Consider the following 16371-nt stretch of genomic DNA (forward strand, 5'->3'; position numbering starts at 1 on the left):
AAAAAAAACAAGAGCAAAAGGAAAAAAAATTGTTTGATGTTCAAATGTTCTAATAAAGGTTTCTTCAGAAAAGAAAAAAAAAGAGAAAAAAATATCAATAGAAAAAAAAAGAATTCAAAGTTTGTTATCACTCAAGGTTAGTGATGTTATATATATATTTGAGTGAAATTGTAAGTATGTTGGAATAAGAAATAAGAATTGGATGTTTGGTGAATTTTTGGTAGGGTTGAGTTGTGTTGGAGATGATTTGGTGATTATTTAATTTTGACCTTGGTTTTATTCATTAGGATTTTGGCTCCCTTAAGCATGGCTTTACCCTCACATTTTCCCAAATATTTCCTACCATTTACCTAAGCCTTACATTACAAGCTTTGAAGACCTTCCGACCTTTGTGCATAGAGTTGTGTGAATGTAAAATTAGTTGTTTATCAATGCAAAGAATGATTTGACATATTTTCGAGTCGACTACTAGGTTGAGTGTATGTCTTTTAAACACATGAGTGCGTGAGTTGGGAGGGCATTGTTCACATTAAAGGGGTTGGATGGAGAGCGATCGAGTACATCTTATACTCGCCACATAAAAGAGTGAAGAGTGTGTGAGCACTAGTCTTGAATTCCATATACACTTGTGGTTTGCTCTATTTGACAATTGTTAGGGAGGATGAGTGGTTGGATGGATTTGATTGGTCGATTTTGATGCATATTTGTTGGATTTGCCTTGAATCGATTGTGCTTGATTTAAATTATTTTTGGGGTGAAGTTTTGGTTTATTTATTCATTGCTTTGCTTAGGGACAAGCAAAGGTTTGGCTTGGGGGAGTTTGATAAGTCTATTTTATATATTTATTTATTCCCCGTCCCAATGGTCATAATTGTGTTTACTTGAGCTCTACGGAGCTACTTTTATTACTAATATGCGTTTTCTAGTGTTTTTGTAGAGTTGGTATTATTTTATAGGAAATTGCAAATTTGGAGCATTTTCCTAGATTTATTGGAGCCACTACGAGCATTGGAGACGAGACGCATATTTATGATCATATTCCGGAGCCCAAGACCGTATATGAGAAATCAATCCGGTGATTAAGGGCTCGATGAAGTGAATAGGAGCTCGGGAAAATTGGACCTATGAAGAAGATTAGTTTTGGGCCAAGAAGTGTGAAGCCCAATTGAAAAGAAGAAGAAAAGGCCTGCCCAAGCATCCGCCTGACCGGGCAAAGGCTCGCCCGAAGGCGCGCCCGGCCGGGCGAGAGAGAAGACTAAAGAGCGAAGCTTCGCCCGGAGGCGCGCCCGACCGGGCGGTGTCTCGCCCGACCGGGCGCGTGTTTTTATTAGGATTTTTAATTATTTTTATCTTTTTCTTTGATTTAGTTTATTAGTTTATTATAAATACGCTTTTGTTAAGTGAGTTTTGGGGGCGTCTTTGACACGGACGACTTTTCTTTCTCTCTTCCTTTCTCTCTCCCTCTTACATTCTCTCTCTACACTTTATCTCTCTACACACTCTTGATTTATACAATTCATTATTTCCTTTAATTTTGGTAACGATTTCTTCCCTCTTTACTTTCAATAATTTAATTGCTTTGATTTAATTATGCTTTCTTTAATTGCCTTGCTTAGTTTAATATTAAATATGTGTGAGTAGTTTAATTCTAGGGTTGTGGGGATCCATGAATAGTACGAAGGGGTAATTGTTTATTGTTAATGGTTAATGATTGATTAATTTCCTATTGATTGATTCAATGCTATGCAATTAGATTTGCGCAGGTTTAATTGTATGAGTTTTGCAATATTGATTCGAGATTCGAGAGATGATAATTGATATTTAGGCTTAGTTTCAATAGGCATGTTAATCTATTAATGGTTAGGTCGAGATTCGAGAGATGAGATTTAATACCAGTAGATTAATTATGTGATTATAATACGTAGCGACAGCCCTTTATAATCTGGTTAATTTATGCATTGATAATTGATCGTATATTTTACCCTGGAGTATTATTTATTGGTGAACCTATACCCAAGAGCTTTTATTATTGATTATTCCTTTGTTTAATTTGCTTAGTTTCCCTGTGGATTCGACCCTACTTCCCTATCTGCTTTAGTTAGAGGACTTAGGAATTTCTTTTGATTAGGTGATACGACTAGATCCTGTCATTTCCCCACTGCCACATAAATTTATTACCCTTAAAGCCCAAGTCCCTCAATCCACAAACATCGATCGCATCTCAAAAAGCACCCATCAAACCTCTCACGACGAACAACCCCTCATTCCTTCTCCAACATGCTCAACAATTTCATTGAAGTCAACAAACATAATACATGGAATGCTACACGAATTTTCAAGATTTTTCATCAATTCTCCTGTCTTATGTTTGTTAGATCCCTCCGGCCAACCATAAATGCCAATAGCTCTCCACATAAGATCACCATCACTATTACACACATCCGCCGCAAAATGACGGGAGGAAAATGTTATCGTATTTATAGTGACTTCTCTCCACCAAAACCCTATACCACCTGATCTACCCGTACTACTCAAACACATACCATGCTCAAAACCACATCTCCTTTTTATTTTCTCCAACACACCACCATCAATTTTAGTCTCCATAAAAAAAAATCACATTCGACCTCTCCCTCCAGTACAAGTCCCGAAGGGTCCTCTTTGTCCAAGGGTTGCCAATCCCTCGGACGCTCCAACTCAAAAGTTTCATTGCTCTTCGAGGGAATGGTCCCTACCATTGCCCTCTACTTGATTTATATTGTTGCCAGCAGTAACACCCAAAACCACCCTCCTTTCTTTTTTCTGAAAATTCTTCTACCTCCATATCAGTCACTCCCCTCTTCTTATTTCCCTCCCCCTTTTTTAATATCACCCCTTTCACAACCCCAATCCCACTAGTTGCATAACCTTCATCCATCCTAGACACCCTCTTCCACTTCCCCCAAATTTAACTATCGCCCCCTGGAAACTATTTAGGAAATACCTCCCCTCCTCCCCATACTACTACTAACCCCCTTAATAATTCTACCCTCACTCTCTTGTGATCCCTCCACCCCCTCAACTACATTCAGCCACCCACCCGTATTATCATTCCCCCTTTTGCCCACTGCTCCATCAACAACCGCACCCTTACTTCCCCCCGCAACCATCTCCATCTCCTTGACAGGGAAAATATCACCAATATTATCCTCATTAACACATTTTGGGCGAAGAACATTTTTGTTACTCTGGGCATCAAAGACCAATGCTAGAGTAGCTTCACGTGGTTTTGGTTGGGAAGCAATCTCTTGCTCTTTTTGTGCGGCAAATGAAGTTTTCTAGCCACACCAACCGGGGCAAGTTTAATTTGTTTAATAGAATTTGAGCTAAAACTCCCTTCACCACGAATAGCACCCAACTTCTCACCCCAAATTCTCTCATTTTCTCTCACTGCAAAAGATTTTAAAGGCACTTTCATTGGAGAAGCCCTTAACCACGTACCATACTGATAAACCACCGCACCCGCCTCTTCACCCTCCACCTCTCTAACTTGGCATTCTTTGTCGATATGATTCAATATCCCACAAAAAAAGCTAAAATCAGCAAGTCTTTCATACATGATGTCCACCCACTTCGATTTTGAACCACCTCCCGCAACAAAGATTCCACGTCTGAGGGGCTTACGAACATCAATTTCAAATTTCATTCGCACAAACTCTCCCCATCCTAGGGGGTTAGATTCATCCAGTTCCACAAAACCCCCAAGCGACTCTCCAATGTCATACAGAAACGAGGAACACCTTTTATTAAAATGAACATCATATAACCGCACCCTCATAGGTGAAGTATGGAATTCAATCTCCGACGGTTGTTCCCCTCCTTGTATCTCCTTCAACAACAATAGTTTGCCATAAAAAAACCATGGCCTTCCCTCCATAATTCTCTCTTTATCCTCCTTCTTGAAGCATTGAAACACAAAGAGATTTGTATCGACCGCATTAATGGCAATCTCATCACTCAGTCTCCATATAGATGATAGGGTTCGCTTCATGGCCTCAACACTGAACATCTTAACTGTACACAGCTTTCCAACAAGTGCAAGATGAATTTGATCATTTGACGTAACCCCTTGATCGACACCCTCATCACAGCCTACCACTAATTACTCCTCCTTAGTGAGTCAAAATTTCTCCCATTCCTTTATTAAATCGAACTCCATTATTCTAGAAAGCTAGGAAAAATTGATTGATTAATTATGAAGACAAGGAATTGCACGATTACACTACTGGAATTCTAAAAAACTACGAACCCTAGGCAAGGACTACTAAACCCTAGGCAAGGGACTTTTTTATAATTATGTTTTTAATTTGATAATTAGGAGATTAATCTTTCTTACTTGCATGTAATTTGAATGTGCTCCAACTGCTATATTATTGCAACACCTAAAAATTAACGGCTAAGTCCTGATCAATTTGTATATATACATATGATATATGTATATTTAGTGCCAAAAAAAATAACTCTAAAAAAAATAAAAAAAATTAAATAAATAAATAAATTATGGATCCAAATCAAAATTTCGACTTGAATTCTCTTTTATCTTTATTACAAATATAATCCTCAATTATATTCCATTATGAATTCTTCTCAACAAAATCAATCTCAAAATTCATCACACTCACATATGGGTAATTACGAGATATGGTCACATTTATTTAATATAACTTACCTTTTGATTTCAAGTGTTTTAGAAGTACTACTATTGTATTATATTAAAAATATTCGCAAAATTAAATAATTTCGTAGTATTATAAAATTATCGTTATGTATTATAAAATAAATTTAGTAATTATCGTTGTGTATTATGTCGTCCATAACAAGTTTTACGATATTAACTTAAGAAAATTTATCTTAATTATCATAAATGAGTATTTTTATCCGAAATAAATTTATAAGACATGAATATTAATAATGTTTACATAATTTTAAAAAAAAATAATTAAAGATATTTTACAAAAAAATATAAATATACTAGCTATGTAACCCCTATGATGGTTGGCCATACGGTGTGGCTAGCCACATATATATGGAAATTTGTGTTAATTCAAAGATTAGCCACCTCAACCCTAAACTCTTTTTTTGTTTGTATTTTTTAAAACAAATACTTTTTGTGTTTATGTGATAAAATTTGTTATTTTATTCGTTCGTTGTACTTAGTATATCATTTAATATTTTTATATAAAGAAAATTGTGAACTATTCGTTATATATTTAGATAAAATTCATAATCTCAAAAGATAATATATTATATTTAATTAATTTAAAATTTAAAATCTCATTTGCCAATTTTGTTTATGTGACATTTGAATTATTTAATTCTAAAAGAATTTACAAATTTCTTATTTGATTGGTTATAACAAAAATTTATAATCCTACATGGCGCATTAAGAAAATTTTATCCTACAATTTTGAAGAGGATAAGTGAGTCTAGAGTGAGTCTTGGGATAATGTATGAATTTGAAGAAAGTCTTATATAAATCTGAATAACAAAAAAATATTTAAAAGTTAGTAGAAAGCTAATGTGGCAGAGTTTGGGTCTGAGGATAAACTCACTCTTACTATATAAATATTTGATAAATTTTTAAAATAATGAAATACAAATTTGTGACATTTATTGCTAATGGGAGCAGTGTATAATAAGTTGTCATGATGACTATACGAGCTAGGCAAAGAAGTATTTCCACCCACGCACATTATCACCATGTTTAATTTTGAGATGCAGCCTATCACAATTTACAAAGGCCAGTCTAGATTAGATGTATCTCTTTCTTTCCTCTTATCCTATTTCCACAAAAAATTATAAATAAACGATATACAAAATATATATATATATATGAAAGTTTATGTGATAAACATATGAAACATTTTAGACCGTTAGATTGATTAGATTTAGTGGCTACAGTTGCACACAGCTCATTAATGGCAAAAAGGTAAATATAAGAATTTTTTTAATAAGAAAACTGAGTAGAGGAAAATAAATCTCGTGGTAGACATTTGTCTGACGAATCCGACAAATATTGCCACAAACACCGATCATTTTCAAGCTGTTACACGCATTGAGAGGAGAGAGAAAAATCACGCTAGCTGCCCACATATGGATTAATCTGGGTACACATTTGAGAAAAATAATAGTAGAAATTAATTGTATGGAAATCAATTATCGCACAATGTGCCGATTGCTGAAAATCTAAACTTGAAATTTCTGTTTTTCAATTTTGCATTTTTTTCTATGAATTTATTTATGATAGCTAATTAATTTTTGATTGGGTTGGAGTTGAGGAAAGAGATATGGATTTGATGATGATATTTGGCAGAAGTAACAACGCAGAAGATGTGCTCCATTTTTATTGTTTATGTTACAGAGATTAGCGTTTGGGAAAGGGGATGAACAAAAGTCATGTTCATCATGGCTTTTTGTTTTTTCTTTTTTTTTCCCTTTTTTTTGTATCCTTTTTTATTATTTCAGTTTTTGTTTTTTTTTTTTTGTATCATGTTATAACTTGATGTACCTATAACTATAATTTGATGTACCTACTACAAGAGCTTAATGTACCTTAATTTCTCACGCTTCTCACCATAACAATCGGTTTTTCCATTTAAGTGGTTTTTACTTTTCCTTGTTCCTGTTCTTAACTCTTTCCCGTGTAGTTCCCAATGTTTGACACTTTCCGATATATATATATATCGGTCAAATGAGAAGTTCCTTAAAATGAGAAGGATGAGAAAGATTTTAGGTGCATAATTTATTTATTTATTTATATATATATATACAAGCACTATTTCTTGATCTTCTAATAGCTTAGTACTCTGTTCATTATTTGAGTGGATATTAATTTTGTTCTGGTGATCTTCTAATAAAAGTACTCCCTCCGTTTTATAATGTTAGTCTCATTTAGAATGTTTTAACTCTTAAAAATTAGAGGGAATCTTCTAAATTTCTCTCTATATAATACGGAGTAATAAATATAGTCATATGAGATCTAGTTTTATTCGTCTCGATGAGTACTTTATTAATATCTAATGTTTATAATTTTTGCTAGTATGAGATTAAAGATATTTGCAATCAAAGAATTGCATCGATATACGTAAATAGGACTAACATTATGAAACGAGTATTAATCTACAAGACTACAAAAGTAAAGTTAGTATTGTTATTCGTGTATCGGTGCTTTTTAATACTCTATATTACTCATATACTCGTAATATTAATTATGTATCCTAATTATGGTGGGACACTTACATTCATTCCAAACCTCACATATTTGTGAGTTTTCAACGTCTCCAAGTGGTATAAATGTATGATAGTTTAATGCAAATTCAATTTTCCGATCCATAAGTTAAGACACTAAAATAAGAGATTAGGGTTTAATTCATTATTATGGTGGTACGTGTATGCCTATTGATTTGACGGTTTATATATATTTGGAGGTTACATCGCATGGAATTAGGTGTTCAAAGCTTACTTTATAGATTCTGATTAATTTAAATTTGAGTTAGTTTAGGACTCAATTGGAGGAAATCTCTCATAACATATGTTATTGAGTTTCTATATATGCTTGAACCCAATAACTCTAATTAATTACAAGTTGAAAATCTCTCTGACCGCTTGATTCAAACACTTAATCATTAAGCAATACAAAGTAACAATTTTGAGGTAGTTATTCATTAACATAAGACGTGAAAGTAATTCAAAAGACACTTGGAAGCTAGTCAAGTGCACATTCAAAATCCTTTTCAGCCGTCAACCTTAGTTGCCAATGTGCCACAATCTGTTGTGCATATTCATCAATCCAAATATGTCTTGAAAATGGCCTTGAATTGACATATATGAAAGCATATTATTACCTATATTACGACTGTAATAAATCACACATAAGTACATTTATATATCATGTATTCTTCGGATGTGGTTCTTAGGAAATTTTTTTTCTTTATTTACTTTAATAAGAATATTGATGGGCGTTATGACTTGAATCAAGATCTTTAGTTTGAAGCCATAAACCTTCTATTTTAACGTAGGTAACATTTACTTATATTCAAATTAATAAATTAAAGTAATCTAAAACTTTCTATTCTAACATAATAAGATACAAAAGAGTACAAAACATCTACTCCCTCCGCCCACGGTTATGTGCAACAAAGGACATATTTTCGGAATCCTAGAAAAAACTTTTAGGGGAGTGTTAATTGAGTTTTGGTGGTTATAATTAATGAGAGAGAAAGGTAAAAATATAAAATTACCCATATGATGATATATATATAAACTAAACATTTAAGTGTTGAAAAATAAGGGTATATTTGGTATTTGTAGTGTGAACACAAATATTTGTAGTGAGTTTTAGGTAGTGAGTAATAGGTGGTGGAGGGGATCACTAACCAAATAGTGGGTAATTAATAGTTAAATATTACCAAAAAAGGAAAGAAAAAAAATTATTGCAGATAATAGAAGCATCCATTTTGAGCAATTGTTGCAGATAACCGTGGGCGGAGGGAGTAACATAATTAGATACAAAAGAGTACAAAACATGGAACGAACATCAAAAATGCCATATCAGTTTTTCCATGAATTTGAACAATTAAAGTATTTTAATAATTCCATACATTGCACTACATAACATAAGCCAATAAAATAATATTTCTTTATCATATTCGAAATAAATCAATGTCTTATGTGCAACTATTCGAACTAGATAAAGAAGTTCGGCGCCTCAATTTTGGCATTACATTTTCCATTCCATCACATTGTGCATTGAACCTTATACCCTTCTTTCCCTTTTACCAAACTAGACAAAAAAATTGACAAACTCAACCATCATCCTTTTACCTTTCCGTTACACCCCCTAAAACAAAATAATAATAATAACAATAATAATAATAATAATAATTTATTCATAGACTAAAATTCTTTTACTTTTTCCTTCACTTCTATGATTCTATCTCCCCAAAAATTAGCCCAACGAATGAGAGATATTTACAACTAATAACCCTCTAATTTCTTTTGTCCCCAATTGTTTCACTACACAAAAATGTTTTAATGTCGAGTTTACTGTCTGTATCCGTATCCGAATCCGGATAACTGACTTGAATGACTCAACCCGAACAAATCGACCGAGTTGTTGTTGTGGTTTTGATTAAACAAGTTTATGTTGTGATTGAAATACCCCGTGCTGAACCTTTGGTTTGATGTAATTCCACTTTGGACCTCCTCATCGACTAACCCGGAGGTACGTATTTTGTTCTCCACGGGTGACTCCACTTGTGACAAGGGTGGTAACGAAGGGACAAACACATCATTTCCATTATTACTAATGTTGTTTACCTGCCCCGATTGAGATTGGGCTGACCCGGTAAAGGCGAATTCAGGTGCCGCGGTTAACCCGGCAAGTACGGCCCAATCAAAACTACCTGACCCGAGTTGCTGAAGGTTAAACTTGTCATTTTGCTGTTGTTGTTGTTGCTGCTGGTGCTGGTGTTGTTGGGCAACATTGTTATTATTCTTCAAAGAGTTCATACGTGGCAAAACGAATGAACGGTCATCAATTTCCGGTAAAGATTCTAGTACGTCATCAAGATGTGATGATGACGATGAAGATGTTTCACCTGTTGTGCTTGTTTCCTTGCTTATTGTAGGCTTTGCCGCACTCGAATTTTTCTTGTAGATACGACATAACACCCAGTCGTCCAGCTGATAACAAAAATATCAAACGCGTTAGCTAAATTAATTTCTTTTAAATAAACCGATCATAACCTTAGAACTGTATACAACGGACTTAGTCACGCTAACAAACCTTAGAACTGCCGGATTTACGGGTGTTCTCGGTAAGACGATACTCGTGCATGATCCAATTGGTCTTGGTACCCTTAGGGGCTTTACCAACATAAAACACGAGCGCCTTTTTAATTCCGACCTTTCTCCCTTGTGTAGTTATTATCTTATCGGTTCCGGTAGCCTTCCAATACCCGGAACCCGCTACTCTATTGGGCCGTGACCCGTTTGGGTATTTCCGATCTCTTGGACTAAAGAAATACCATTCTTTTTCTCCAAACATCGCCTTACCTATACAAAAATCACAAATTATCACGTTAATAAACAAAATTTGACGATTTTGTACAAAACAACAACATTAAAAAATGTAACACCAAAGGGAACTATCGACGATCTCAGTAGAAGACTTACTAGGTAAAATCCAGGGATCGAACTTATACAGATCGATTTCGGCTATAATTTGAAGAGAAAATTGATGACCAGCAACCTTTCTACACAAATATTGAACCAAAAGTTCTTCATCAGTAGGATAAAACCGAAATCCCGGTGGTAAACTCAATTGAGCCAAAGGATCTTTCTCTTGAACTCCCATTTTATAAAATAATCAATCAAATCTTATCACAAATTCGCAATTAGTTAATTCTACAAATTTTTTTTTTTTTTTGTTTATTTGGGAGTAGAATAATATTTGAATATTTCAACTGCCAATTTTCGAGATACAGAAGGAGGGAGGTCCATATTTATACAAAAATAAAAGGGGAATTATATGTAACATTATTTTTTTCGGGATAAGTACGGAATGTCCTTGTCTTACCGCTTAAAGTGGGGTCACAAAAGAGTAAAAATGGTGAACCGGTGAGAGAGTGACACGTATCATGTATTCGGGGGAGATGGCCGACCTTATCTTCGCTTCACGAAAAAAGTAGCAGAGAATAGAGTTGAGTCACTAGTATTAAAAGAAGGACACGTGTCGGTAAAAATGGGGAGATGTTCTAGAAGGATTTAGGGAAGAGGTGGGCGGGGTATTTTTCATGTGTGTGTGCAGTAATCCACGTCGGTAAACTTAGGGGAAATAATACTTGGACACGTGCTTACACGTGTGCTGCTTTAAATGACTGCGTTAGGTTGTTAATTTTGGAGTTATTTGCGGTTATTATTAGGCGAAATGATTAATTACTGCTGTCATTTCAGGAGATTAGACGCACATTTGTTGTAGTATATGCGGTAAATGCTAAAGTGAATTATGGGAGTATTCTTTTTAATAGGTTTTTGATAGTTATAAAGGTTGCTAATTTTAGTAAGGGCATGGTTGTAGTTTTTAAGGATTTGACTAAGTCAAAACATTACTTTTTTTCTGTTTTAAAATAATTGACATATTTCATTACTTGACTATTCCGGCTAAGAGTTAATCCTACGGTTAATAGGTACTCATACATCTACATACATTTTGCTGAACAAAGCTAATATAGTATATTTATCATATTGATATGAAACACTATTTATTTCATTATTTTATTTTTAACTAACTTAATGAAAAAATCAGTATCCTAATTTAATATGATTGCAGCAAAGGACATTTCAAAGTTAAAATTTAGTAAACTTAAACGGTAATTCTAAACTAATACTAAGTATATAATGTAAACCTCATCAAATGAAATTTTGTCAAATTTGTATTTTTATTTATTTTCAACATGTCAAATATTTACAAATTATATGTCATACCCTATACAAAATGAAATATAATAATAGTCACCTTATAAAATCAAATATTGTAATTAATTTGGGACAGGACTACAAATGAGGAAGTATCTTATTATTATAAGATTAATCAAAGTATACTTTCAATTTATTTTTATTTTTTTTTTTGAAAAGAAGCTAATTTAAGCATACTTTCAAATTAAAATATCACAATTCAATAATTCTTGTTAATGGATTATTAATACTCCATATTATTTATGGTCAAATCATCAAACAAACCCAAAAAAGTTGGGTAAGGTATTTACGTTGTACTCTCACTTTCTAAAAGTATATCTACCATACATTGAATTTGAAAATATCTTAATGATTCCCTAACCATCACCTCTTCTTTTGTCGACAAAATACTTATATTATTAGATATTTATTGTTTTCTATTATCATTTTTTGGGGCTTAAACATCCTTACTAGCTTAAATTGTCATTACAAATGTGAAAAAATTAGTTTTTGATCAACAAAATATAACAGTAACGACATTAATAAGACATTATAACACCACTAGGAATTGTTAACTTAAACGTAAATTTTAGAAAGAAAAAAAAAAAAAAAAAAAAGTGTATCAAATAAGTAAATAAAAATTATGTGCCAAAAAAATGGGTATGGACGTATGGTACAAGTGTAATAGTGGAAAAAAGTAGGATGAATGGATGAGGACACGTTAGGGCCGGGAAGAAAAATTGAAAGCATGGAAGAAAAAAGAAGTTGGCTTTTTCGTTAAAGACTTAAAGGAGAAACGTTTTTTTTTGTAAGTGGTTTCTTTCACTCTTTAACTTCTTTGAGCTGGTGAGAGTACAACCTATCCAAGTGTAGCATCAAACCGATATTTGCCCTTTCTATTATGATATTTTATAAATGTGCTTTTTCGGATTTTTGCTATATATAAATATTAAATATTTTTTTTATATTATTAATTTTTAAATATTTGACAATATTACATGTGTTTAATTAGAATATTATGTCGTTTTAATACTTGAAATGTTTGCTTTATACAAATTTTTTCTTGTAAAAGTAGGAAAAATTGAAAAAGACAGATCATTAGGAAATATTTTTCAAAATGGAAATTTCAAATGCATATAAGTTTCTTTTGTTTATGTTCCTATTCTCATATTACAAAAAGAAAAATGGTCCTGTGAGTTCTTGCTATTGAAATTATCACGACATTTTTTATGAACTTTGCTAATACGTAACTAGACAAATTGATAATCAATGACGTACATTGACAAATGGTCACAATTAGACACGATAATTTCAAAAAGAAACAGAGATAATACTCGATGTGTTAGCTTAACTTCTAATACGAGTATATATACGTATCCCATAAGGTGGCGTATATTATTAATTATATTATTTTTAAACAAGTTAAATGAGGTCAAAAGTCCAAAGCCTGGACAGTTCTATGTTGATTGAGGATGGGAAGACGTCACTTTAATATAAATATCAATGTATATACGTGGTATGTGTAGACTATAAAGAGGAAGTATGATCCAAAATATGGGCGTCATTTTCCTTGTTTTGTTGTTTATATGATTGCTATCTTTTTAATATTGTAATGCCACGTGTTGAGATATCGAACTAGGGATTGATTTTTACATGGGTTGGACGGTTCTTGTTTTGTCGTTTTTTGTTGTCATGCGGACCTGATCCACCGTGTATCAGATCTTCCCTATTTTGCACTTGTTCGTGGAATTTTTGTTTAAACTATTGACTCCAATTTTAGGAAATATAATGGAAATTGCTTCGCACTTTTGACGTTACTAATACTTACGTATTTGGTTAAATGCAACACTTTAAATCGGTAGATTTGTCCACAAATTCTATGAGTCGAATCTATAATTCTCTACGTACTGATGAAAATTATGAAAAGTTGATAGGTTGAAAATATCATTAAAGTAAATACAAGTATTAAACATCTTATATACATTCACTTTTATGTGTTATTAAAAGCTACGGTGAAAATGAGCTCAAACATGTGATCAATGTTAAAGTCAAATGATGGATGCATTTAATCAGCATGAAACAAATCAAGGGAATACATGAATTATGTGTAGATCGAGAAAAAATATTGGTAAACCTTTCCTCTGAGAAGAGTATAAGATGCATACTTTTCCGAATTGAGATGTAAAATCGATTTAGATTGTCATTATGTAGTACTCCTTTGTTTTATTTAAGAAAATTTCTTATTTACAATAGATTGGAATATAACAAGGTGGATCAAAGAAAATAGAAATTGAATTTGTGGAATTTGAATTCACAACCGACTTTTTAGTAAAATACAATTTGATCAAACAACCCCTTAGAAATTAATTAGGAAACTAATTTAACAAACAATTTGTACATTAAATAAATTTAAGGAGATTGGTTTCACTTCTAAAGAGCCCATAACTTGGTGAAATTCGATCCTACAACCTTGTGATTATGAAATGCAATTCATTACACTCGACTAAGGCATAATAATTGGTATATGCTTTTAGTTTAATTGGATCCTACAACCTTGTGATCCTACCTATGGTTTCTTATTCATAGATAGCCTAGTACACATATAATGACATGATCAATTTTACAACTTTAAAAGTGTAATATTCTATACTTTATAAAATGGAAAGAATTTTGTATTAATTTGAAATGAACTAGTAGCATATTTGCATTGCATGTACTTAACTTTTAAGAGAGCATTTTTTGTTGCCTATTTGATTTTCACTTTCCACAATAAAAAGTTCTTAGAATTAATTCAACAAACTTACGTTCGAATGCTTATTTACTTGATAAATATCTTATTTATAAACAATATATTACTGTTAACTCAAGTTTTCTTGATTTATCAAGAGAAGCGAGAGAAATGGGGTAATTAAACTCGTCCAGTCAAGATAGACGAGCCTAACTTGAACTTCATAATAATGCATGTACTACTACCTAAAATAAGAGGGAATTACTCATCTTTTTTGACATAAGAATTCATAATAGCTTTTAGGTTGGAGAATTTCCCTAATCTATCTCCCCCTAACTTTATCCATTTGAGCAGTTCCACACAAGTCACAATGCAACCTCAACCTCAACCTCACGGAAAAAGTTCACTAAAATCACAATTTTTATTCGCCGCCAATCTGTCTCTTGATTTGACTACGCAGGCACTGAATAATATTCAGCCATGCATAGCATCTTGCGGAGGGTCCTTACTCACATGCTATCACACGACTATCTTTACGCCCATTTATTTCTTGGACGGTCACGTTGATATCATTTTTCCTATTTCGACCATCAATATTATTATGAAAATATTTAAATAAAATTCATTGGTAATATGATTTTACAGTACAACATATTATATTGTACTCCGTATTAGATTCCTACCTTCGTGTACATAGATTGATCTATAATAGTAGATATATATCGGTATTTTGCAGGCGTGGCTTAATTTTAGGTGATGGGTACATAATCTTGATACTAGTGATGATGATCATCAGCCTCAATTTGTGTTTACTACATGGTACTCCAATGTATTAATAGTACTACTTTCGTTTCCTAATAAAGTTTGTTCCATTTTTTAACATTTACTGTTTAGATTAGAATTAAAGGAATCTGCGACTAACTTTTTATGTGATAAGTGGCTTCAAAATGCTTAACGGATTAGTTTTAAACATAGAATGTCTTAATCAAGAAAAGCCACATGTGAGGACTCACATTCAAGAGATTTATAGGGACACCTATAATTGGAATAGTTTGGTGGGTCAAAGTAACATCTGTAAGAAAAAACATTTGTGTGGTATAATGAAGAGCTGTTAAGTGGACCAATAATATGCAAGAAATCATAGCTTGAGTGTAGAAAACCTTATTATAAAAAATAAAGTCCGAGTTCCATGTCTTATATATGTCAAAATCCAAGAATATTATGGATTTATGCACGAAAGTAAAATGTGTAGGTGAAGTATTTATTCTTTGGTCAAATTATGAGTTAAACGAACCTCAATCTTTACTATTTTTATTGACAAAATCAACTTGTTCTCATCCAATAGCTGTATTTCTTAGTTAAGATAAGAAATCTACATTTTTTTCTCTCTCCTTTAATCTTTTTCCGTTCGTGTGCATTTGTACTATGATGTCACTTCAGACGTAAATACTTACGCACATTTATTAGCTTTTTGCATGTTCAACTATGGAGTTGTTGAGCAGGCTGGTGTGTGTCCACTATTAGTACCATACATAAACTTAATTATATCCACACGTACTCATATTATTAGCAAAGTACTATGTGATTTGAAGCTCGATCATCTAAATTAGCTAATAGAGTATATTGACCCTGTAGTTTGTTGATCGTAACTTAACATGTTGTATGACTCTTTTTTTCCTGACTTATCTCACACTGCTAATTGACATCTTTACGTTACATAATAGTAGATCTTAGACTGAAAAGAAAGACATACTAAGATTTGACTACCTAATCTCGATCTAATTTAATAATTGAATGTATAACAAGTGTATTTTACCTATTTTTTCTGCATAATTTGGATAACATAAAAGGTGACTAAGGTTTCATTGTGTTAAAATAATATAGCGATTCTTCATTGTCATGTTAGTTTTTACATTATCATGCCACAACCTTTAAGCAAATGTTTTCTTAAGATAATAATAATATAAACAATTAAACAAGTTATATATAGTAGAGGAGTCATGATTTTAAAGTAGGGGTTGAAAGCCAATAAAGTTAGTCCCATGATCATTCATAAAAATGATAATAATAAAGTGCATGTATTAATTCATTAATGTTTATAAGAAATTAATGGAAAAATAAATTAATTAATCTATAGAAGAAAATAT

General features: G+C 32.5%; 1 protein-coding gene across 1 annotated transcript; it reads right to left on the reverse strand.

Moving 5' to 3' along the window:
• Positions 1–8655: 8655 nt before the first annotated feature.
• LOC110693232 (NAC domain-containing protein 72-like) lies at positions 8656–10535 on the reverse strand. Its single transcript, XM_021870376.1, has 3 exons — positions 10216–10535; positions 9827–10095; positions 8656–9723 (listed from the first exon to the last, which is right to left on the reverse strand). Exons 1-3 carry the CDS (start codon positions 10394–10396, stop codon positions 9082–9084), a joined length of 1092 nt encoding a protein of 363 aa, XP_021726068.1. The 5' UTR covers positions 10397–10535; the 3' UTR covers positions 8656–9081.
• Between the last annotated feature and the right edge of the window lie 5836 nt (positions 10536–16371).

This window comes from Chenopodium quinoa, unplaced genomic scaffold, assembly GCF_001683475.1.
Source record: "Chenopodium quinoa cultivar QQ74 unplaced genomic scaffold, ASM168347v1, whole genome shotgun sequence".
In the NCBI taxonomy this organism is placed as follows: Eukaryota; Viridiplantae; Streptophyta; class Magnoliopsida; order Caryophyllales; family Amaranthaceae; genus Chenopodium; species Chenopodium quinoa.